The sequence below is a fragment of the Ornithodoros turicata genome, chromosome 6 (genome assembly GCF_037126465.1).
Source record: "Ornithodoros turicata isolate Travis chromosome 6, ASM3712646v1, whole genome shotgun sequence".
In the NCBI taxonomy this organism is placed as follows: Eukaryota; Metazoa; Arthropoda; class Arachnida; order Ixodida; family Argasidae; genus Ornithodoros; species Ornithodoros turicata.
The window spans coordinates 55,388,504-55,413,369 of NC_088206.1; the positions used below are offsets into that span (position 1 = coordinate 55,388,504).

General features: G+C 45.0%; 2 protein-coding genes across 12 annotated transcripts in view; both read left to right on the plus strand.

Moving 5' to 3' along the window:
* The window catches only part of LOC135396744 (muscarinic acetylcholine receptor DM1-like), a 492,974-nt gene that overhangs the window by 445,893 nt on the left and 22,215 nt on the right, over nucleotides 1–24,866 (plus strand). For 7 of the 11 annotated variants that reach the window (XM_064627887.1, XM_064627888.1, XM_064627890.1 and 4 more), the window contains one exon: nucleotides 1,250–1,350. The exons of 1 other annotated variant lie outside the window; for it this stretch is intronic. The gene's annotated coding sequence lies outside the window, so the exon portion shown is untranslated. Of the gene's footprint in view, nucleotides 1–1,249; nucleotides 1,351–3,083; nucleotides 3,168–3,668; nucleotides 3,955–16,540; nucleotides 16,567–24,866 lie in introns of those variants that run through there. 3 more of the 11 variants (XR_010423516.1, XR_010423517.1, XM_064627897.1) reach the window with 3 other exon arrangements.
* LOC135396748 (uncharacterized) lies at nucleotides 17,206–21,039 on the plus strand. The gene is made up of 8 exons (XM_064627899.1): nucleotides 17,206–17,507; nucleotides 17,808–17,938; nucleotides 17,993–18,073; nucleotides 18,135–18,234; nucleotides 18,549–18,640; nucleotides 18,722–18,912; nucleotides 19,862–20,027; nucleotides 20,860–21,039. Exons 2-8 carry the CDS (start codon nucleotides 17,890–17,892, stop codon nucleotides 20,988–20,990), a joined length of 810 nt encoding a protein of 269 aa, XP_064483969.1. The 5' UTR covers nucleotides 17,206–17,507; nucleotides 17,808–17,889; the 3' UTR covers nucleotides 20,991–21,039.

Sequence of the window (24,866 nt, forward strand, 5' to 3'; positions counted from 1 at the left end):
CTATAACCTTAGCCGCTCCCTCCCAAGCCAAGTTCGTACGTAGTAGGTGATTATATTTCTCATTCGTTCCCCACCCCAGTTGTCACCGCCATGCACCATCCTGCACCTGTTTACCCAAACTTGATATGTGATTTCTACTGCTACTAACATGTAAAATCTCTGTTGTCTTTTGATTACTTTCCCAACATGTGTTCCCACTGCTTCTTCGAACGTTAAGTTACTTAAACCAAAATATTTCTTAAAACAGGACCACAGGTACGCCGGTACCTTACACGCGAAGACGGCATGCCTCGCCGTTTTTATCTGACCGCAAAGCTCCCTTCTGCTGTTTTTGCGCCACATATCAAATTTGTCCCTCCCGTCACAGTCCCACCCGTGGGCGGACCGCGGACCGCGACTTCAATTTCAAGAAAAAATCTTCCCTGGAACAGCACCGCAAGCGATACTGCCCCGACGACTTTTTTATCGGCCGCACATTCCAAGACACGGCCCACCCGGGGGCGGACCGCGTTATCCAGGGGCCCTTCTCCAAAATCTGAAGGACCAGCTCACTTTCGCCTCCCTCCACCGCGTACACGAAGTTGAATGGAGAAGGGAGTTAAAGGGAGGGAGGACAATGAAGACGGAGTTGAAGGGAGATCTAAGACTGCCGCGACGACCGTTTTAAGGGCCGCGCATTCGAAGACACTGCCCTCCCGGAGGCGGACCGCGTTATGAAAGTTCCCCTCTCCGGTATATAAGGGACCGGCTCCCATTTGCCTCCCTCCACCGCTTACGCGAATTTGATGGGAGTGTGTATTGTCATCAAGCAAGAGAACTACCTATGGAGGTAGCCCCTCTTACACAAAAACTTATCTTACATACCTTCGGGTATAGATGGGTACCTTCGGGTAGACCTTCGATTCCCGACCAATTCGATTGTTATAAACGGCTTCTTAGTTCGTTGTGTGCTTTGTCATTTATTCCTAGAATGCTAGAACCGCATATGTTGTCCGTGTGCCACATTCATATTAGTGCTGGTAGGTTACACAATGTCCTGAGTACGAGCTGAGGGCCGCAAATCACGTGTAATAAACACAAACCGCTGCCATGCTTCGTGCTCGCTTTACAAGGCACGTGAAAGAGAACATGTTGTCTGTTCCGTTGCCTTTGTGGTTTTATTTAGTTTAGTTTCCTTAACTTCGAACAAATGCTGAACGCCACTCAGCGACCGTAATTTCACAGGGTACTTCTTTCTCGTCTCACGCAGATCTCCGGCTTCACATGGGTACGCGAAATTAGCTGAGGTCATCTTTGTTCCTTGGAACGCAGCTACCAGGAACCTCATGGCTTCTTCTCTACTCCGAGGCGGTAGGTTGACATTCCCAATGTTATTTTCCAAATATGAATCATCTCAAGAAGCGGGCTGCTTCACTTGGGCGCACCCCCATACCCAACTTTCCCATTTCCTCCAAGCTTCACACTTCTCACGTCAACCTTCCTAATCTCCCTCCCGCTGCGCAGTACAGCGAAGCCGAGCTTTCCATTGTCCTTAACTTAAAGCGCTTCCAGCACAGCGCCTCGAAACAATAGCTTTTGTTCCAGCGTTTCTTTGTCCATTCATTCTGAGCATTAGAGAAATTGTGACAGTTCCTACCGAGATGGCTGGAATAGATGTCCAAGGCGGTTGTTTGCGTGCACGAGAGCCTGACGCGAGCAAGAGGTCAAGCAGAAAGTGGGAAACTGGTGCTGTTCGGGGTTGCAAACTCACTCACGCGAAATGCAGAGTGATTTTTTTTTCTGTAACACATTTTTTTTTCTAAAAATCTATTAGAGCAGGGTTGATACCGTTTTTGCGGAGGTTATACGGCCACGCGGACATTCTCTCCAAGGAAATACGAAAGTAACTATTGTATGACTAATTATCAAAAATCCATTAATGAACTCTTTAATTAGGGCCGTTTGGGCAAAAGTGAGATAGTAGAATGGGAGACAACGCTCTTTGAAAAATTTCCTATTTTTTAAAAAAATCCTGAAACGAGGAAATACGTTGAAATATCCTTTCACTGAATTTCGCTATGCAAATAAACCGAAACCGAAACCGCGCGCATCGGAGCGGAGCAGGGACAACGCTGATTGATGATTGATTGATTGAAAGAAAGAAAAAAATGGGGATAGGGACAACGCTCAATCACGTCAGAGGGCCACTTGTTTTGGTGCGATGGAGATGATTGAAGTATAGGTGCTGATCTGCTGGCCACCACCACCACCAGACAAGCCGGCACCAGCTCGCGTGGCTGAATAGTTAGCACTTACAGTAGTTAGCGTGCTGGCCCTGTGACGTCGAGACTGGTAGGTACCCGGGTTCGAATCCCGGTGCAGGCTGTGCTGTTTGTGGTTTGTCCTGGGTTTTCCTCAGACGCTGTCAGACATATGTCCGCACATAGTTCCCTTAGAAGTCGGTCCAGGACGCACATTCCCCCAGAGCGTTAGTCGTGACGTTGTCCACCTCTGCGAGGCCGACGACGGCGAGCTCTTTCACAAGCACCACCACCACCAGATAAGCCGACGACGACGAAGGTCATGTGCTCCTGAGGCGCACTGTTTTGGTTTCGCCTCATTTGGATAGCAATATTCGGCGATGGATATTTCAACGCACGTGTTCGTTACAGGATTTTCAAATGCTTTCAACGAGGATTGTCTCCTACTCTGCTATCTCACTTTTGCCCGAGTGCCCCTAATTAAAGAGTTCATTAATGAATTTTATGTAATTAGTTATCTAGTAGTTGTATAGTATCTTCGAGAGGTCGTATAACTTAACTGCAAAAACGGCACGTAGGATGTTCTCATCGTTTTTTATTTTTAAAAATCTGTACGGGATAAAAACGCTGTTTTGGTAGCAAGATAGCCAAAAGTACCCATACAGAGCAGACAGTAGCCATCATGCCACGCACGTTCTGTTCTATTTTAGAAACAATACATAGCACAGAAACAAGTGCGAGTGAAAAGTGGACATAAATAATACACCAAAATCTGCACACCGTAATACAAATATATACCCATACCCAGCTTATTCCCCCAACCTAGCACCTTCAAATTTTCAGGTTTTTGGACCTCTCAAGAAGCATATTGGTGGGACCAAGGTTCAAGGCGCTGGTGAAGGCAATTATACGATGCATGAATGGCTGCGCACATGTCCGAATGACTTCCTTTTTTTACATGATATTCGCGCTTTTGTGCACGTTTTGCGCAAGAATATTTGCATCGAGGGCGATCATGAACTAAACAATAGAAGCATGTAATTTCGCGCACCTGTAATATGGAATCAGTAAAACGCATTCGCGGTTTTCCTTTGAATCACCATCGTATTTAATTTTACTCATCGCATTGTGTAGTGCAATGTTAACTTGTGCAAGCAATTGATGAATCACCAATCAAAAGTGTTATCAATTAAGTTACGCTGACGCCACCATCATATGTCATTCACATGGTCAACCCTAGGGGCTCTTAATGGGCGCTTAGGTTCGCGCCCTAACGCAAGTGAAATAAGTGACTTGTATGACCGCTGACCACAAACAACTCTCCTGCGGGGCCATTCGCTCGAAGCCGACGTATTTACAGTACTTCGTTGCGTGTTCGACTCTTCGTTTATCTTCCCTCAGACTCAAGAATATGTTACCCTCTTCAAGTATTTACAGAGTTACGCGTATCTTGTCGTGAGAGCTGGCAGCGGACAGATACCCACGAGGAAGACCAAGCAGAAGAATCTCCTCATCGTCAGCTCGCATGACGTCGGTGTCAGCGTCGTACACCTTCCCCTAGCGTGGTCCCTGCAGCGGGACGCAAAGAATTCCGCAGAAGGAGTACACAGAAGGAGCAACCGAAGCATGGCGCCAATGGAATGGCCGGGATAACGCCGAAATAAATCATGTAAAAATAAAACGTTCAAAAATAAATCTCTCAAATATCAAATTCGCAAAATAAACTCTTCAATATAAATCAGGAGAAAATCTACGCTGTCGAAATAAACTCCGAAAAATAAACTTTGAAGAATAAACCCTTCGAAATAAATCTTTTAACATCCATCGTCCCTGATTGGTGGACAGCCGACGGCTCTACGTCCGCCGCGGAAAATAGTACCCTCCTCGCGCTTTGGGCTAGCCATGGCTATATGCGGCGAATGCGACCTACAGGGGGCGCTCTAAAAGTCACGTGATCCGCCGGTAGTGTGGAAACAACGGGATGCGTGTCTGTGGTAGTGACCGCGTTTGGTCGTGTTTATGCGGCATTGCGCTGTTTAATTGCAAATCGTCATAAGCTACACTGGGAATGAACTTCCAGAACTAGCCGAAACATGAAAAATTTATAATATTACGCTTATCTTGATAATCAAGCGGCGAAACGGAAAGCAAGCGCCAGAAAAATTGGTGCACTATTAGGCATGTTCGTAGCATTTCGCCGAAACGTACGTCGGAATGAAATAAAAGGGTAAGGTACTACTTGGTGGACAGAAAACTGCAACAATATGGCGCTCTTGGTTTCCCGCCCAGATCCGAAACGTTGTTTTCAGGAACGAAATATTGGGCCGTCAAGAAATCTACCCACGAATGCTCGACAAGCCTCCATCAAAAAGCCGGCCTGAGAAAATCGTCATTGCGCTGCACTGTCAGATATGCTTTTGGGCGATTTCGTTTATTGTGCTATCGATCTTCGTAGTGCTTTGCCGTTATCGCAGGATACAGATTAGGTGCCACACCTGAAGAAAATTTGTATCACATCAGTCACATATCTCCAGCTAGTTATGTAGGAATAAAGGTGTTACACTGCTGTATGATTTCCACTGTAGAGTAGTACATGGACTTAGACATCACACTGTACAATATAACAATAATCATATTAATGAAACCAACAAACACGAATACATACAAGTTCCTGCTGGCGTCCGGAACGAAACTACTACGCACACACAAGATAGCAACATATATGATCACTGATGAGTACAGCGTTCAATGTATGCAATATGCAGCTCCATGAGGACTGTCACTGTAGTAGTGCTAAAGAGGGCGATCAAGCTTGCACCTCACACAATTGCAGACCTGTCATTATTCGTTTAAATGAAAAAGTATGAAAACTGTTAACACATTACCATTCGAAAGTTTATCTGTATTGAATAACTCTGTACTAGCTGCTAATGTCCACGATCCTCAAATGTATTGTTACACGTTGCACTCATTCTATGACGCCCCGCTTTTTATCTTTCAATTTAGTTCGAACTTTACGGTGCCCATGAGCAACCGGATTGGTCTCAGTAATTCTGCACTACACCAAATAATTGTAATCAAAGATAATACACTGACGGTAACCAAGCACGAGAAACAAATAATTGTGACACGGCGCGCAAGGCCGATAAGAAGGCTGTTTTTACACAGAAAAATATCCACATCCGTAAGCTGGTGTGGGCATCGATGGGAAAATTGGAAGGCAAAGTTCGTCCGTAACAGCACTTCATCACGCGCGCACCTTTCTAGCGCGCATAAATTTAAACAGGAACATACTCATTACGAATTCAATGTTCATTTGACTCTGTCGAGCCACGCTTCAGGACAGGCAACATTCATGCGGCTGTCCCTCTGCTGAACACCATTATCAAACTCAACTAAACGTGCGTTGGCAAGGTGGCGAACGGCGTTGCATCCACACTACGCAGTACGCTCCGCCGCCGCGGGAGGGGCGCCACCGTTCGCGCTCGTCCCCAATAACTGTGAACGAGGATTTCGGCACACCGGAAGTAGGTTGTCTGGCTGTATGTGATCCGTGACAAGTTTTGCCAACTTAGTAGGGGGGCGGGGGGCTGATATCATTCGGAATGACGGATGCCCGGGAGCGTATTATTCGGTGAAGTTCTGTTTTAGCAGTGCAAGTAACGCGCGACATCGGTGTAATATTGTCTAATATAGAGCCGACTATCAGGAGAGTTTGGCCATTCTTTGGTATGTTTTCTGATTTAGCGTTTCCCTTTTCCGTGTGCGTGCGCGCTTTCTTGGCCTTTCTTTTACCAGTGCGAATGACCGTCGCCGCGCAATCCGTCCACAGCGCTCAGCTGGCTCAAGGATCAAGAGCATACCTGGGTAAATTACTTCTAAAATGTAATTAAATTACATTATTCCAGTTAGAATTGAATTAAATTACACTACTCATTACTGGAATTGAAACGTAATACAATTTCATTACAATTACTACGAAAATGTAATGACATGACAAAGTCATTACTTCACCATTATTGGCATACATGTTCCCGAGTTTGTGGAAGGCACAAGGGACACACAAGTTGACGAAACTTGCCTTCCCCGAAATTCGAGTAAAAAAATGTATGCTTACAATGTATCAACAGTTAGCTTGTACTCTTCTATTTGTCTCTTCTACATGTCATGCTAGTGTGCCACGTATGACGTATCGTTCCACAATGTAGAGACGAAGGAGACACAATGTATCACAACAACAGGAAGACTGTCAGGAGGATGGGGCCCGCAAACAATGATTCTCCATGGCTACAAACCGTTGACCTAACAACGTTTGTTTGTGAGTGCCCTGCCTAAGGAAACTGGCTCGTAAAAGGGAAATGACGTTCCACGTGCCGATTGAGTGCGTCACCGTTCATAGTTTCGTTGAAATTCTTTTCACTTGCCAGTCCCCCAACTCTCTTTCTGCCAAGTGCCACTGCGTTGCCGTGCCGTTGTTCACTGTAAATTAAAATTACCATGACCTTTCTTTCTTTCTTTTTTCTTTTTTTAACGGCTTTCAACGAAAATACGTTTGCTGAAAAGTCCGGCAACCTCTTCATTTCCTTTCTTGCGATCATAACATTTTTGACGACCTACATTAACAGCGGGCATCTGGGATGTCTTCTGTGAAAGAGAGTAGGACAATATAAGCCAGATAAAAATGCCCGCCTGCTATACCGGAGGCACTTTTTTCCGGGAAAGTTTTCTCCGGGGTCAATCTTTCCTACGCCCTTCTGGTTGCCACCGGTAAGGCACTGCAGAAAGGCTACTTTGCGATCATTGCAGCATGCAGATACAGGCGGTTCCGTGACATTTCATCGAACGCCGTTTCGTCGAAAAGTGGACATTTAATCGAACGCCGTTTCATCGAACGCCGTTTCGTTGAATCTGTGGCGCCCGTTTCATCGAACGCCGATTCATCGAATCGCTTTTATTTCAGAGAAGGCGCCAGAACCTGGGGGGTACCACAAGACGGTTTTAGTATAGCACGCTATACCACCTCGCATATCGTGTTGCTCAAACGCTAACCATACGCATAGTACAGTTCCTACTCTGTACTAAAACGCACTATCGTCGCGTAACTCAATGGCTTCAAAATTTTCCAGGCTGATGACATGTTACGAGAAGTCAACCTGGTGGGACATTTAGGTTTTCTTACTAAGGCAGTCTCAATATGCAGACCAGAAGAGTTACGACAGCTATAGGCGTTCTGTGTTGTGCTTGCATAGCTAATGCGGGACATTTATTTAAAACGTCAGTGCTTAAAATGGCGTGCAATAGCACGCAAAAACTCGTTCGAGTTCATTTCACGACAATTTCTGTGTAAGGCTCCAAGTTTTTAATTTGTGATCCTGATAGACCGCTTCTGTGGGGGTGGCTGCTGGCTGCGCAGCGTTGCTTCCAACTTGTATTCCGTGCTGATCTCCTCGTCCTGTATGGCTGTTCGGCACGGGGAACTTCAGTTCCCGTGGACGAGCCAGACACAAACAAACGTTGTTCAGGTCAACGATTTGTTGCATTGCAGACTTATTGTTTGCGGGCCCCGCCCTCCAGACAACCTTCTTGTTGTAGTGATAGATTGTGTCACCTTGGTCTCTACATTGTGGAACGATACGTCATACGTGGCACACTAGCCTGACATGTAGAAGAGACAAATATAAGAGTACAAGCTAACTGTTGTTACATTTTCACCATACATTTCCCGGAAAGTTTGGGGGAAGGCAAGTCTCGTCAACTTTTGTGTTTTTGTCCCTTGTGCCTTCCACAAAAGCTCGGGAACATGTATGCCAATAATGGCAAAGCAATGATAAGTAAAGTCATTACTTTTGCGTAGTAATTGTAATGTAATTTCGTTACATTTCAGTTGCAGTAATGAGTAATGTAATTTAATTAAATTGTAACTGGAGTAATGAGTAATGTAATATAATTACATTTTACAAGTAATTCACCCAGGTATGCCACAGAGTGATAGTAGAAAAAGTGACAGTTCCTGAAATTGGGAGACGGAAAGTGCCATCCCCAGCGAAAGTCGGACGCGGTAAGCCATGCCTGTGTTATCTCTTTCTGCGTTGCTGGTGTGGGCTGGGTTCCCAACCTCCTTGCGTCGGACTGACAAGGACTGCGCTGAAACATTTGTCGCACGCTAGCTCCGTAGAGCATGATGTTCGGCTATTTTTTGTGATGAGATAGACCCTAAATATCCCTGTAAATTATCATTAATTTGAATAAATTAGACACGTTCTTCACATTGGTGGGGTAAAAAAGTGACCTTTACTCGGCAAATTTCCGACTTCAGTTCGCAAAAATTTACATAATTAAACTTACGTTACACGACATTCACATCAGGAGGTGGCAAAAACCTAGTAAGAACAAATGCCGTTGACCGCATGATTATAGGTGGTGTAGTTTTTTATTATAATTCAATGACACGTTTTCTCGGACACCCTGTATGGGGGGAGGAAAGCGAAAAATAAAATTACGAGCTTTTTCAGTGACACGACAGGCGATGTGGACTCCAATTTTCGAATTTGCAACTTTGGTATTCGAGGCATTTGGCATTGAAATGGCGTTCGATGAAACGACGTTCGATGAAACGGCGTTCGATGAAACGGCGTTCGATGAATTGGTGTCGATGAAATGGCGTTCGACAAATCGGCGTTTGATGAAACGGCGTTCGATGAAACGGCGTCGACGAAACGGCGTTCGATGAATCGGCGTTCGATGAAATGGGCGGATACCGATACAGGCGATTTTAGGGGAACATCTACACTCCCGTCACCACATTTACTACCATTCTTGAGCCCTTATGTGTCCTGCAGAGGGAAACCCATCAAAAAGTCAAAACACGAAAGGCCAAAAGATTAAAATGGCCAACAGACGAAGGGCCGAAAAATCAAAACACCGACCTATCTGAAGGCCGAAGAGACATTGTTCAATTTTTTCGCACAAGATTTCAACATTATGTCCGTCCAAGCGCGTGTAAACTGTAAACAGTCTTTTTGAACTAACCATATAAAGAAAATTTAACCTAGCCTTCGCCTTGAATTTTGACTTTCGGTTTGTTCGGGGATTCGAGTTTTAGGCCTTATGGCTGCCACTCCCTGCAGAGGCAATGCCTGGAAATTATACTTTTCGCGGCGACCATCTAAAGACATGTATCGTGCATGGGATGCTTCGAGTATTTCCCTTGGATGACATACTGAAACAACGCATTGCATGATTAATGCATAGTCTAGGTACTCGCAATTTTAGGTACTCGAAAAAAAAAAAAGAAACGGTCATCGTTTTATGACTAAGAAGCCGAAGACCACCTTCCAGCGGTGTGGCCGTGTACCGAAATGTCCGTGTACCGAAATGTCCTGTACCGAAAAGTCCTAAACCCTTGTGTACGGACATTTCGGTACACGGACCTTTCGGTACAGGGACGTTTCGGTACACGGCCATTTCGGTACACGGCCATACCGCTGGAAAATGGTCTTCGGCTTATTGTTTATGACAACGTGTTTTGTTCTCAATACAGATCTTTGATTAAAAATGTATGAGCTACAGACGTCCTGTTTTGACTTCTAACATCTCTGGGACGGCAGATATTCTTTGCCAGCTATTGTCACCCAAACGGCATATCTGGGACTCTTATAGATTTTTAATAAAAAATCTGTATAAAAAATTAAGACACCATGTATAAGGAAGGGCATTACAAGGTTTTGCACGTACGAAAACATCAGTTCGTTGTCCGTTGCGTTGTTCACTGTAAATTAAAATTACCATGACCTTTCTTTCTTTCTTTTTTCTTTTTTAACGGCTTTCAACGAAAATAAGTTTGCTGAAAATGTCCTGTACCGAAAAGTCCGTACAGAAAGCTCCTGTACCGAAATATCCTGTACCGAAAGGTCCGTATCCCCCAACACAGAACACACACTCGATTCTTTTGTAAAAAGTAGTGAGTAATGTCATTAAAATTACAGCCCAAATGTAATGAAATTACATCACAAATTACCTAATGTCAAAAGTAATGCGTTACATTACAAATTACCAGAAAAAGCAATTCATTACTGTAATTTCATTACAGTAATGCTATTACTACCCCGGTATGATCAAGTGTGCGTGTCCTGTATTCATACGCGCATCGTCGTCATCACTTTTAAGATGGATATTTCGAAATCCTAAGTTGTTATGTAATTAATAGCAATACAAACATGAGTAAGAAACATCATAATGGCATGTTTCGCCCAAAAGAACATCGTGTCGCCCATACGGCTATCACTACTATGATACGGAGCATTAACTTCATAAGCCTAACCATGATTTATTTTAACAGCGTTTATTTTGAGGACGTGTATTTTTAAACGGTTTATTTCAGAAAATGGATTTCGAAGGGTGGAATATTAAGCGTGGATTTTTTAATGTTTTATTTTAAAAGATTTATTTCGGCGTACAGCCGAATGGCCTTGTGCCGTCACAATGTCGTCATACTGACGTCGCGCGTACCCCCCTCTGCGCGGGAATTTCAAACTGTGTAGATACCAACGATTCATAATGCCGATAATGAATTATGTCGTTCAAGTCGACGAATCAAACGATCGGTACATTAGGGGGTGCTCTACGCCTGCAACAGAAATCAACAGATTGATGCTTGGAGAGCGACCTCTACCCTTTAAACGAGGAGGGGTGTAACAAGAGACCGTAGGAAGAGAGTAGTTGACGGCGGGGTGGGGGTGGGGGAGTCATTGGGTGATTCCATCTCAACTCAGGCAGGGTGGTCCGGACACCAACACCGATTTCCCTTGAAAAAATAAAATATATGTTGTACCGCAACACACACGAGCAATACATATTTTGGCTGTACGTGTTGTGGTCCGTCAGAAAAAAATTCCCAAAGAAATTAACTCTGCGACGGAGGTTTCTGACGGAACGACTTTGACATTTTATTCCTCGCCATCGGACGATCCCAAACTATAGATTTTTGTTGCACAATATGTCAGATACAACGACTTTCAGCGTGCGCAAACAGCACCGGTCAATTCTATTTTGATCTGTAATTAAAAATCGCCAAAGTTGCAACAAAATTCACATTTTGCTCATATTTGTCTTTACGCTGTACTCCTGCTATACACGCCATCGAGATATATGAGGTACCGCCGTGTAGGTCGAAGCGTGCTATTTAACTTGATGTCTAATTTCCATGTCTTTACCTTGCCCCCTTCGGCAAGGCGGTGTAGAATACAGCTATGTTTTAAAAAATGGGGTTTTTCGGACTCTCGTTTCTCAAAAACCCCACCTCCGATTTCTTTCATAGTTTTGTAGTTATATAGCCCAGCCTATGACCTACATGTGTTCCCAAAACGGAAGTTTCCCTCTCAGCACAACTCGGGATAGCCCGCAACAAACGTGCAGTGCGGAGCACACGATTTACACCGCGACCGCGACTGCTGACGTCTCCGGCCTTGAATGACAGAGCTCAGGATGCAGACCTACCGCAAATCCTATCCTAGCAATATATTTGAGCCCACAGTCGGATCTCAATGCCGTTCACGTGAAGTTCGGCGACGTTCTGAGTCGGTGGCTTGTGTTTTCGACATGAACTCCAAGTACAGTATGGATCGCGAGTACTGTGCTGACTGTGCAATGCTATGGTAGCGAGCTTAAGCCAAAAAATCGAAAGAAAATCGAAAGAACGACGCTTTTGTTATTAGAAACAAGTTCCCTAGAAACATACCGGGCCTCAAAGAAGGAAGAATGGAAGACAGCGCGAACGGCTGTCGGAATCCAGTCTTGCCAGATGTGGACGAAAAACGTGGAAGGAGATGGACGCGTCGGAGGAGGAGGAGTGTCGTTGGGAGGAACCCGAGAGGTCTGCCTGCCTGATTAGGCGGCATGTTTCTCGGGAAGGGAAAGGTGGTGGAGAGGAGGAGAGGAAAGGGTGAAGTGGAAGACCGAGCGGAATCCGCTCGGGGGGAGGATAGCTGCGTCCATGGGCCGACTTCAGGGGAACTGTGCCGGCATACGCCTATTACACATCTGAGGGAAACCCAGGAAAAACCCCAGACGGCACAGCCGGCCCGCGGATTCGAACCGCGGACCTCCCAGTCTCCAAGCGCACGCGTTACCGCTGCGCCACCGGAGCTGGTAGATGGACGCGTCACTGTCAAGATGTCGAGAATTTCCAAGGAACAACCAAAGTACCTTCCGAAAAGGAACATTAACGGCGTCGTCTAGCCAGTTTATACCTCACAAGTTTGGTGATCTGTATTATCATTTTTCTGAAAAATATTTTATATAAATTAACCATTTCTTGACGACTAGGTGCTTAAAAAGTGTACAGTTCTGTTTTATTGCACGCGGTTATTACATTTTGATGGTATCACGGTTCAGGGCATCATTCTGCCCGGCATTCTCAACTTGTCTCCAAGTAGGGTTGCCACCGGGCCGGTTATTTGGTCACCCTGCCGGTTGCCGGTTGGAAGATGATACAGGCAGCCTTATGCCGGTATTTGTGGCTCAACGCCTTTCATCATTGTTGTCTTGAGCGAGTACGCTGGTTCCTTCTTTCTCTCTCTGCCTGTATACTCTCCACCCCTCACCCACTTTCCCATTCCCGCGAACATTTCCCCCTTTCCCTCTATTCCACTTCCTCTCCCTCAGCCGGTATTTTTCACTACCAAAGGTGGCAACCCTAATAGCAACACCGAGTTCTAGGCCACCGTGTTCTAGGCTCTGGAGGTGGGGGAGATTTCGCTCTCATAGCCAATCACGGACCCCACTGACACAAGCTGCAGCTCGCGAGGGAACCTGTTGTGGGAACATCGCGGTGACCTCGCGGTGCAATACAGCACTGAAAACATGGTGCGCACGTGAAATAGAATACTGAGTGGTTTTGCTACGATTTGGACTGGCTATCTTGGATTTGACATGTGGGAATATGTTTAGAATTGACCTCGCTTCTCGATATTACAACAAAATTAATGCATAAGAGTCCCGAATTCTAAATGGCTGATGAGGCGCGACGTCAAAATGACGCGTCGCTATTGTCGCCAGGACATCGCGGGGCGGGGCATGAGGGCGAAAGAGTGCAGTGAATATTCAGTCGGTTTCGAGCCATTATTTACTTTTTTGCAACAATTTTTTTTAAAACGTTCACTTACGGCAACGTATCACAATGCATTTAAAAAAAGTGCGACTCGTATACCTGTTTATTGCCCCTTTAAGATGGCTACCATAGCACCGCACAGTCGGCACAGTACACGCAATCCATACCGTACTTGGAGTCCATGTTGGAAACACAAGCCACCGACTCAGAACGTCGCTGAACTTCACGTGAACAACATTGAGATCCGACTGTAGGAAAAACGAGTCAGAAAGACTCAAAATATATTGCTAGGATGGGATTTGCGGTAGGGTTGCATCCTGAGCTCTGTCATTCAAGGCTGGAGACATCGGCAGTAGCAGGCTCCTGGTTCTCCCGACCACGATGTACCGACCCGTGCTCCGCTGTCCAGGTTTATTGCGGGCTATCCCGAGTTATGCTGAGAGGGAACCTTCCGTTTTGCGAACACATGTAGGTTATAGCCTGGGCTATATAACTACAAAATAAGAAGGAAATCGGAGGTGGGGTTTTTGAGAAACGAGAGTCCAAGGAACCCCATTTTTGAGAACATAACTGTATTCTACACCGCCTTGCCGAATGGGTTCAAGGTACATACATGTAAGTTTAACATCAATTTAAAGAGCACGCTTCGACCTACACGGCGGTACCTCATATATATCTATAGCGTGCATAGCAGGAGTACGGCGCAGAGACAAATATGAGCAAAATGTGAATTTTGTTGCAACTTCGGCGATTGTTAATTGAAGATCAAAATAGAATTGACCTGAGCTCTTTGCGCACGCTGAGTGTCGTTGTACCTGCAATATTGTGCAGTAGTATAGTTTGGGACCGTCCGATGGCGAGGAATAAAATGTCAAAGTCGCTCGTCAGGTCAATTTCTTTGGGATTTTTTTTTCTGGCGGACCACAACACGTAGAGCCAAAATATTTATTGCTCATGTGTGTATGCGTGTTGTGGTACAACATACTTTTTCAAAGGAAATCGGTGGTGGCGTCCGGACCACCCTGCCTGAGTTGAGATGGAATCACACCATCATGGCGTCCTGGCCCGACTTTAGAAACTGTGTATACTATACGTCTGTCTACCGCGTAACCCAAGCCAAACGCCATACCAAGTAAACTGGGAGGCGAAAAAAAGAAGCAGACAAGTACTGCTTTCGACCCACTTGCATGAAATCTTCAATCAGTGGTTCACTCTGTACCAATATTGTGTTCGAAGTTTGGCCGTATGCCACACGATTTTATTAGCCGAGAGAAATAATCTTGGAGCACCCGAAGATTTCAGATAAGATAGGCCACGAGTACATAGTCGATTCGAGACAAGCACACTCTCAGAACAAAGGGTGGAGCAGTTATACCTTTCAGGAGGTAATATTTGTCGCATATGTTGTGCCTAAATGGTTGCAAAGTTCTACCTGTTACCTCACTCTCTCCCACGAATGATAGGGTTACCACTTCTGATTCTGTGAGCGAGGAGGGCGTACGCCTTTTTGTAGCAATTTGGATATATAATAATTGCTTCTACCACCCTTTTAAACCCTTTATCAGTCGCTATGTTGACCTAGGTGGTAACTATAGAAGTTACCACCTTTTCACACCCTTTTTTCTGAGAGTGCATGTCACAAAGCAGTACATAGGGTTGCCGCGTGGCCGGTACTTCATCGGCTCGGCCGGTTATTTGCGCGTTCTGCCGGTTGCCGTAAGCCTCACGCCGGTATTTGCAGCTGAAGGTCTCCCATATAGAGCCTTTTCCCAGACTCCTCCTTCAACATTCTACAGAAGTACGAAGAAATCTGGAGCGGAGGTCCAATTCCACAGTCACCCGGTAAAGATCTCTCAATCCGCCTTTTCAAAAAATGTGTACAGCGCATGCGCAAGACCGCTGCGCACCGCGCGGCAGAATGCCGAAACGATCTGGTAGGCACGGGGCAGCTCGCGGCTCTGTTTTGCCCGTGTAGCGAAGCACGAAGGCAAGTGAAGCAGCATTCGATATAGTGCCAATAGGGCGCTGCGACGGACAGCACTGGTACAAAGATCAGGGTCACGCACATTTCCCCAGGGCGTCAGTCGTGACGTTGCCCACATACGTGAGGCCGACAACCGCAAGCTCTTTCACCACCACCACCATCAGGGTCACGTCGCTTTTTTTTTTTTGTTGTTTTTTTTTATTGTTAAATCTGGGAACGTGCTCCACACCAGAAAACCCGGAGCCTGCAGACTGGATTATCCATATGATCCTAGTTCTTTTTGCGCGGCGCGCCTTAGCCTTAGCCTTTGGGCGCGGACTGTGCGTTCTAGACCCACGACACTTATTCTCAACTTTCGTCGCAACTCTTTGTTGCACATTTCTGTTTCGCAGTTTGGTACACAAATTTTACGCGTGTAACAGCTTTTTCAACAGAACTTTTTCAACTGCTACGGTATCTTACTCAGCAGCACAAAGGCAGTACGGACTTTAACTTTTATTTTCTGGCGATACATACACATATTATGATATATCAGACGACAACACGTGAAAATAGACATTTTCTCGCCTACTGACACGAAACATACGCACCTTTGATTACCTTGTGCTCTGTCCCCCCCCCCCCCCTTTTTTTTTTCTTTCGGGATTGGAAACCTCCCGGCACACAACAACAATAGAGAGCTTTAGTGCATCGTACGCTATCGCCTATACGTACGCAGGAGATAGCGTTATGGTTCTGTGCAATACGCGAAGCTCTCTTTATGTTTTGCGCGTGCGCAGAACCAGCAACGCTACCTCTTACGTACGCAAAGGCGACAGCGTACGATACACTAAAACTCACTAATCATGCAAAACTGCAGCAGGTCGAACAACGTTTCTTCTCCCCCAACGCTAATAAACTGTAAAGCTAATTGTATATCCTAGCAGCGCAGCACCATAAAAATCGTAGTGCACGGTCAACGTCATTTCTTCATATCTTAATGGCAACGTACGGTTCATGCATTTCCTCAGCAGTGACAGGCATAAAAAGTGCCGTGCTTTAAAAAGTTGCACAAAACTTATCTCGCAGTTTACTGACATCAGTGTTGCAACTGTGTTCCTCCCTTCGTCAGTGGAAATCGCATTTTCGCGTGACGGTGCGCGTAGCAGATCCTGTGCACGTAAGAAGTCCTGTATTTGCTCGCTGCTGCGCCACCGCAAACTACTTACGATCTTCCTCCAGCTTGTATTGAAACAGTGAGTGTCCTAAGTAGTCTATTGTTGTATGGTTGACTCTATGAGATGAGCCACAGAGTAGTCTGTAGTAGTCATGTTGGTTCCTGGGGCTCAGCAGTCTTGATATCAGAACGAAAATAGCCTTCCATGTCCATCGTGGATACGAAGAGAGCATGCTCACGCGCTGCACTCTTGCCTCCCAAGCAAGCAATGGCCAAAGGCCATCGATTGGCAAGGGTATGGCAGCGATTTGGCCAGCACAAAATTTGGCCAAAAAGGAAAAATTTGAGATTTTTCAAACATTGGCCAAACAAAGACTGGAACAAGTTTGGTTGCCATACTTGTTACAAGCGCTCTGGCCAAGCTTCTACCAATCATAAGCTTTGAAATGTTAATTATAGGAAGAGCTCATCTGAGCGCGTTTCAAAACTTTTGGATATTGGTGGTGGCGGTGAAAGGGATCGCCGTTGTCGGCGGAATATCTTTCCTGTCTTTGATATAGCCCAATTGTTCTGCTTTCCATCCCATAACCAAATCAGAAACGACATTATATAAGAAACGACATGATATAATGTGCAGCTTGATCTGTTGCCATAGTTTGAAGAGCGCTACTTTGTGTCCTAACGCCGCTAACTGCAGGTGTATGCACGGCGTACGATGGTGCGGTCGTCAGGTGATGGCGGTAATGCGGCCCTTCTGCTCTCACCAACCGCGAGCGTCCTATCGATATCGCAACGCTCGGCTAGTGTCGGCCACGTATCCATCGACCACGTATCCATAGCCACGGACGCGCGCGCACATGTGAGCATGTGATATGTCTTTCGAAAGCAGCGTCCGTCCAAGTGCAGAAGAAGAAGACGCTGAAGGCGCGTCCATCATCCACGTGCGGTTTGTTTTGTCCTTTTTGGTCGAACGAAGAATTACGAAGTGGCTTGGAAAAGGCGCTTCTGGCTGTGTTTAAGGTAAGTGTTAGTAGTTTCTTAATGCTAGTTTTTGGGACCCTGCACGACTTAGCGTTCATTCTCAACGACACTTTCGATTTGTATTTTGTGGCTCTCATACTGGCGATATTGTTGGATATTAGCGTATTGCCTGGGTCCGAGGAACTGCACGTTAGCCCTATTGAAAGCTGGTGACGATCGACCACTTTGGTTTACTTAGGACAACAATGTTTTTGTTGTTCCTTGGTCGCGTGCCGACATGTATCCTGTACTGCATGTATCCTGTGAGGACTGTACCAGCACAATTTTTTTTATTTTCAGGTTCCTGTTTGTGTTACCTGCTGGAACATTCGAGCATGAACCATGAGGTCAGTTATGCGTTGTATTGGACGCCAGCACAGTGATGGCACATCATTTTCGTGAGCAGACCCATGTGCTAACCGACGGAGCAGGTAAGCGTAGTTTTCAAGAATGAGGCCGTTCTACAGACTTCATCCTACTTTCAGGCACACGACTGGATATGAGATCTCCATCTCCTGACAGAGTTACATCCGTGTATGCTCCACGGAGCACAGCTCGAGGATATGGTGGGGACGTTTGATGCTATTTTTTTTACATTGACGAACCATCCTTTAACACATCTTATAGGATTGCAACTCTCCTCGCATACTCATGGTGTGCATTACAGTGATCCACCTGCCAGACTATCGCAGCCATCATCATGGGAACCTTCAGAGCCTCGTTATGGTATGTGCGGCCCTTGCTACCTTATTACCTTGTTATTGAGAACAATAACCCGAGCACCAATGGTACTTGTGTTCATAAAGCATAAAAATGTACCCTCTCGACTAATATTTAACAAATTAATCAGACTGTATTAGTTAATTAGCCACTTAGCCATTCTGTTGGGCAAAAGACCTTGCTCTTGTTGGCCACAAAGTCAGGATACCTTACACCCAGATCAATGCTGTGCTAATGTAACTAGTTTGTCTTTTGTTTTGCAATTTGGTTCAACTAAAACGACACGGATATTGCATTTGTGTTCTGCTCTTGCTCTATATCGACACCGCAACATGCACTAGAAGACCAGGAAAGTCATCATCTGTTGAAGACACTACTGGAGAAAATCTCCACTCTTGAGTCTAGATTTAAAGGTGGGCGACATTATACTTGCTGTGTTGTAGTCTGCATTGCAAGCCAGTGTTTTATTATTCCTGTTGTTTGTGTTTGCACAGCATTCGAAAGCAGGATTTTTCTGCATAACAAAGAAACTTTGCTGGAAATACGTGAAATGAACAAGCGATGCGTCCATGGGAAAGTACCCTTAAATCTCCCTGAGGACTGCCTCATAATACCTGCCACTGCCTTCGAAATGTTGGAGGATTTAGACACCTACCTCCAGAAGGAGAGGAACCTAACTTCTATGGTAATTTATTAAATTCCTTCTTTTGGAGATAATATCACAGTTTATGTTCTGTTGATTTCGTTGGTTCAACAGATTTCACATAATTACTTGCATGTGTTAAAATAGCCATCTCTAAATTGTAACATGCAAATGACCCAAAACCTAAACTACGCTCGCGGACGAAGGCTTATCTGGCCAGCTGGGCGGCACCTTCGCCAATTTCCATCGTTGTGAATCACGTCGCTTTCCGATGTGAAATGAGCACTGTACTCCCAGTGTTCCCGGTCGTTGCGGGTTTGGCTTATTTGCATATCACCATTTGGAGATAGATATTTCACCGAACGTATGTGTTTCAGGATTTGTTAAATGTAAAATGGCTTGCAGCTGGCATAGCATCTCAACCTGCTGTCTCGCTTTTGCCCGAAATTTCGTAATTAAAAAGCTAGTTGAGGAATTGAGGTAACTAGTCGTCTCATAGTTGCACACTTTCATCCAGAGAATGTCTGTCTAGTCCTAAAATTGAACTGCACAAACGTCATCTACGCATTGGGAAGTTTGTATCTAGTACGTCATTGCGTATTTATTTGTAAAAATACTGTAAAGTCTTAGAATAAACACCATGTATAATACTGAATTCCACTGGCCATTCTAGTGCAGTTCACCACAGTGCACGACAGTTTGACATAACCTATGGAGCATACTTAATATGTGTTGTACTGAAACAGCCACTGTGACATGTGCGCTCAAGTGTACATGTGATCAAGTGTACTTGCACTACAGAGGCCAGTTCAATTTGCTGTAGTGCCTGCTATATTCCTGAAATCACTTAGTCTGCACTTGGAAATAAGCATATATATTTCGATTCCTGATTTGTTCTATTTTGTTGCTTTGTATCGTTTGCTTTCAAGTGGAGCTACTCACCAGTGGCTTTCTTCATGTGTTGCATGTGACTTTCCATTGTGTGTTTTAGGTAAACTTCTTTGCTACGAAAGGTGGCAGCGAGGAGAGGGGTGCCGTGAGGACTGTACAGCGTGACATTGTATCAAACCAGTTGGCACTAAGGTGCAGCTGGAAGGGCTCGCAAGGGGAAAAGCATTCGTTCTCGAAACTGACCAATGTCATCAAGATGATATTAGGTTTGTGTACCTTTTTCTTTGTTCTGCTCTAGGGTACTCATAAGTTAAACATGTTATTCAAAATGATTGGTCAATACCTCATAGTTGTGGGCAATACCCTATGAGTGTTAAACTCGTGAGGTACGAGGCTGATAAGGCCGTGAAACTCCCACTACTGCACACTTGCTAGACACACTTTCAACAATCCCAGATGTTGATTTACAAAGCGGAAAACTTTATTTGTTTTTGAATGGGTAACATCTTGAATAGTTTCTTTTGTAAAAAGTATTTTAACTGTGACTACTGAGCTCTTCAAACGTCAGAAATAACCAACATGTCATAGAATATTAAATCTATTGAAGAAGTTACTCTTTTCCATAAGCTATAAAGACGGGACACTGTTATGACAGTGTTTTTCTTTCCCCTTTTCATTTCAAAGGCTTCCACCAGTTCACGTTCACACTTGCCTACGAACTCTCCTGACATATTTTCCTTATGTACATTCCGCAAAAAAGGTTGGCCTGCTGAATGACAGCAAATGTGCAAACTCTTGCTTTGAAAAGGAGACAACAAAGGATAAGGTTCACACAGGCGTTCTTAAATCAGCTGCCCCACTCTGTCCCAGTTTACATCTTTGAGTTCTGCACTGGGAACTGCAGAAAAAAAAGACTTCAAGTGATTCCTTCATTACTTTGTTTCTGCATTGTGTTGTGCTCGTACGAAAGTTTCCTGAATATATCTGTGGGACGTAGTACATCTTACTTATAGCTGACAACTATGATACGCAGCCTCTTGCCTAATGAGCACTTTCTCGTGCCTTCTCAGAACTGATATTTTCATCTCTTTCTTTCAGGGTCCGTGCGTATAAACTTCAAGGATGCTACAGATGCCACCATAAAAAATGTAGTAAAGAAATGGCTGTATTGTGCAGCCGATCGGAATGGGGGTCGCTCGCAGCGAAGGAAACAAGCATCCAACCAATGATTATGTAACCAATATTTCTACGTGCCAAAATAAACACAAATAAAGTTGAGCTACAGGTTACTTTATAGCACGTTACTGCCTGTGTACTAATGAGATTTCATTAAATAATTGATGTGTTTGGGCAGTGATTGGCCAGCCAAATGATGCCGGGGTCTTTGGCCAAGGAACGAAACCCATACCGGAAATGTGCTGTTTGGCCAAGCATGGGCCATCGATGGCCAGTTTGGCTTGCCAAATTTGGCCCATCATTGGGCCAAATTTGGTACGTTGCTTGGGCTACCACTTTATTTTGCGGGTTAGTCCCCTTTCCCTCGCCTTTCCTCCTCTCCCTTTAACCTCTCCCGTGGCCGGTATCTTTCACGGTGAAAAGCGGCAACCCTAATTGGAATGAAATAATCCAGCAGATACCGGAAAGGAAACCGGAAATGAGCAAAGCTGCACCGCTGTGAACGTTCACAATTTGCGTGCTGCTACACTTCTTACGACAGTCCGGTCTTCCTTCTAAGCAGTGTTGTAAGCGATTTTAAATGTGTGCGAGAGACTGCTTTAAAATAGTCGGCGCTGCAAAACTGTTTATTTTTTTGTTTGTGTATTGCTTTATTTTTATTTTTTTCCCACTGGTTCGCATTTTTGGCGCGGTCCTATTTTTGTTCCCTCTAACGCCTTTTCAATGTCATCCCAGGGGGAATTGGTAGAAAGTGGCGATGCCATCTAGATTTGTTCTCCAGCCGGCCGATAAACAGAAAATCGAAAAAGATGCCTTCGCGAGAAAGACATGTGTGTTCGAAGGTATGCTGCCGTTCGCCTGGAAGAAATTCCCCCTCCTTTCTTTTCTTTTTCTTTTTTCTGCCATCGTCGAACTGGGCAGCTGTCTTTTTTCACGCTGGCTTATGTCCTCTCCCATATAGCTGCCCATCTCATTCTTTTCCAACGTCCACGGTGGAGGTTTTGAAAAATGCGCATTGCTGATGGCAGACGCCTTTTCCCCCCACGTCTTTTCTTTCTCTCTCTTTGTCCCGCTTTGATGTCTTTGATTTGCCTTTGATGTCGTTTTCGTTTTATCTCGTGTCTGCATTCACTATTATTTTGAGAGAGCGCCGCGTATGTGTTTTCTTTCTTTTTCTTCTCTCGTATTATTCCTTTTTGTTGGACGGTCTCTACGACTTCACTACACCATGTGATGTTCATTTTGCGATTTATTGCTGCCTATTAATCTGCGAACGACAATAAACGCAAAAATGCGCAATGAAAGAAACTAGAGAACGCAGTGAAGTTATGAATGCTTTTAAAAGCAACAAATACATTACGATGATGGCAATGGGGGTGCTTCGCCACTGGTGCTGCTGTAGCTAGCCTACACTATTCCACGTGAGACATTAGATGGGGCACCAGCTCCCATGGCATAGTGGTTAGGATGATCGCTTTCCACGTCGAGACTGGGAGGCGACACGGGTTCGAATTCTGTCACCGGCTGTGGTGTCTGAGGTTTTTCCCGGGTTTTCCGAAGACTTTCCAGACGAATGTCGGCACACTTCCCCCTGAAGTCGGCCCAGGACTCATACTAACCCCCCTGTCCCCACTCCTTCCTATTGGCCTCTCTCCATCTGTCCACGTCTGTGCGCCGCTCATATCCACAGTTGCTTCGCGGTGCTAACACGGAATTTAATTTATACATTAGATGGGCAATACATGCAAAGTAATTCCAAAATAAACCCAAGCGAATTACAAATCACTTGCAAAAGTAATTAAGTTACAGTTACAATTACATAGTATCGAATGCAATCCTGGCAGTAAGCAGTGGATTACCCGTAGCTAATTTCTTCGCATGTCTGAAATTAGGTTCCGCGCATACCAGCACACAATGCGGCAGATGCGGTGGCCCCAGAGTACATTTTAGCCGTAATTATCCAGACCGTGGTTCGGCCTTGAAGATTAGCGCGAGAGGAATGACTTGCGACTCAGAATGATTCAGTTGTTTGTACGGAGCCATCGCAAATGAGAGGGGCTCATTTCGCGGCCAACGAAGACCGTTGTTTCATTTAGGATGTATCTAGTAGATGGGTGGATATTTCCCCCGTTTCTTGAAATGAACTGAAGTCACGTCTTGAGATAACCTTGTAGATTAGCTGAGTGTCCTGTGTATAGAAGTGCCGGGCCTCAAAACAATTAGCTGCACCTTTGGGTATTCTGACAAACGCGTTTAACAGCTTTATGTTCCGATACTGAGAGCTGTTGTTCAAAATGCATCGACTAATCACTCCGAACTGTCCCATTTGAAATGTGGATGCAGATACGACGCATCTTCTAATTGGACTATGACTAGGGCCCTGTGTTTTAGGGTACAACCCGTTTTACCGCCGATTTGCATCATCATCATCACTTAGGGCAAAACCCGAAAATACCCGAAAATGAACCTGCAAAGTGCCAATTCAGCACGAAGGAACGCTACTGGAGAACGCTAAGCACTGCACATTCAGCTTGGTTGTTCCACATCTCACGTTCGATCATCTAAAATGCGAGATGCGTCTTTCTTTTGTTTTGTTTTTTTTCCTCCCGCATATCTACTTTTCCACCCGATATCATCCGATTTTACCCCGTTTTTGTAACGGCTCCTGAAATAAAACCTGATTTTTATCCCCGATTTTCAACAACAACAAATAAATTAGTGGTAATGAATGGGGAAATTCGCCACATAAGGTGCGGCCCACTACCCTAAAGCACAATGGGCATGATGAGATGTGTCCTGATGATGAGGTGATTTAAAAAAAAAACATAAAACCCGAAAACACAGGGCCCTAACCATCAACGACACAGCGCTCCCCGTGCTATTCTCAGACGGCGCATAGCTGATTACTGGATGGTGCAGCCTTTTCTTTGGTGACATTACTCGGCCCTGTACACTGTACAGCACCCCCGCAGAGAAGTGTTACAAAAACAGTGCTCTACGTCTTGCGAGACACGGAACTTATGAACAGCCTCTGAATAAGTCAGCTATGCGGCCTACACATGAGTGAATCAGTGACAAATAGCCAAGTGAGATTTTCTCCCTTTTTTTCTTTACCGTTTCTCCATTTTCCAATGGAATAGCAAATCGACCTTGCGTATGTATATGGCGGTTTATAGTATGTTTATATATGTATGTTTATGTGTATATACCGGGTGTTTCAGTTAAATCCCCGGGCTAAATAATTCGCGAACCGGTGCACCAATCGAATAACTTTCTTTTTTACAAGTATCTGTCCAGTACCGCCTACAAGATGCGCACCGCGTGAATGAGCGGGAGGCGCTCATTATTTAAATAAAAATTCAAATGAGTTTCGCGAAAAAAGATAACTTCTAAAGCAGGGCGCCGTCGGCATTAAAATGGGTACTACTCCTTTTGGGACCTTCAGTGGACACCTTTTAGAGAAAAATCTGCCACCGAAGCGGGTCATTTATTGCAGTAATTAATTGGTTTCGGTTTACGTATTTTTGTCGCGGCTGGTCGCGGCGAAGCGCAAAAGGACGTAATTCATTGGTGTAATTCATTGGTGTAAGGATGTAATTCATTGGTGGACATGGGAGTGAAAGAGCGTCCTTTTGCGCTTCACCGCGACCAGCCGCGACAAAAATATGTAAACCGAAACCAATTAATTACTGCAACAAATGACCCGCTTCGGTTGCAGATTTTTCTCTAAAAGGTATCTACTGAAGGTCCCAGAAGGGGTAGTACCCATTTTAATGCCGACGGCGCCCTGCTTTAGAAGTTATCTTTTTTCGCGAAACTCATTTGAATTTTTATTTAAATAATGAGCGCCTCCCGCTCATTCACGCGGTGCGCATCTTGTAGGCGGTATTGGACAGATACTTGTAAAAAAGAAAGTTATTCGATTGGTG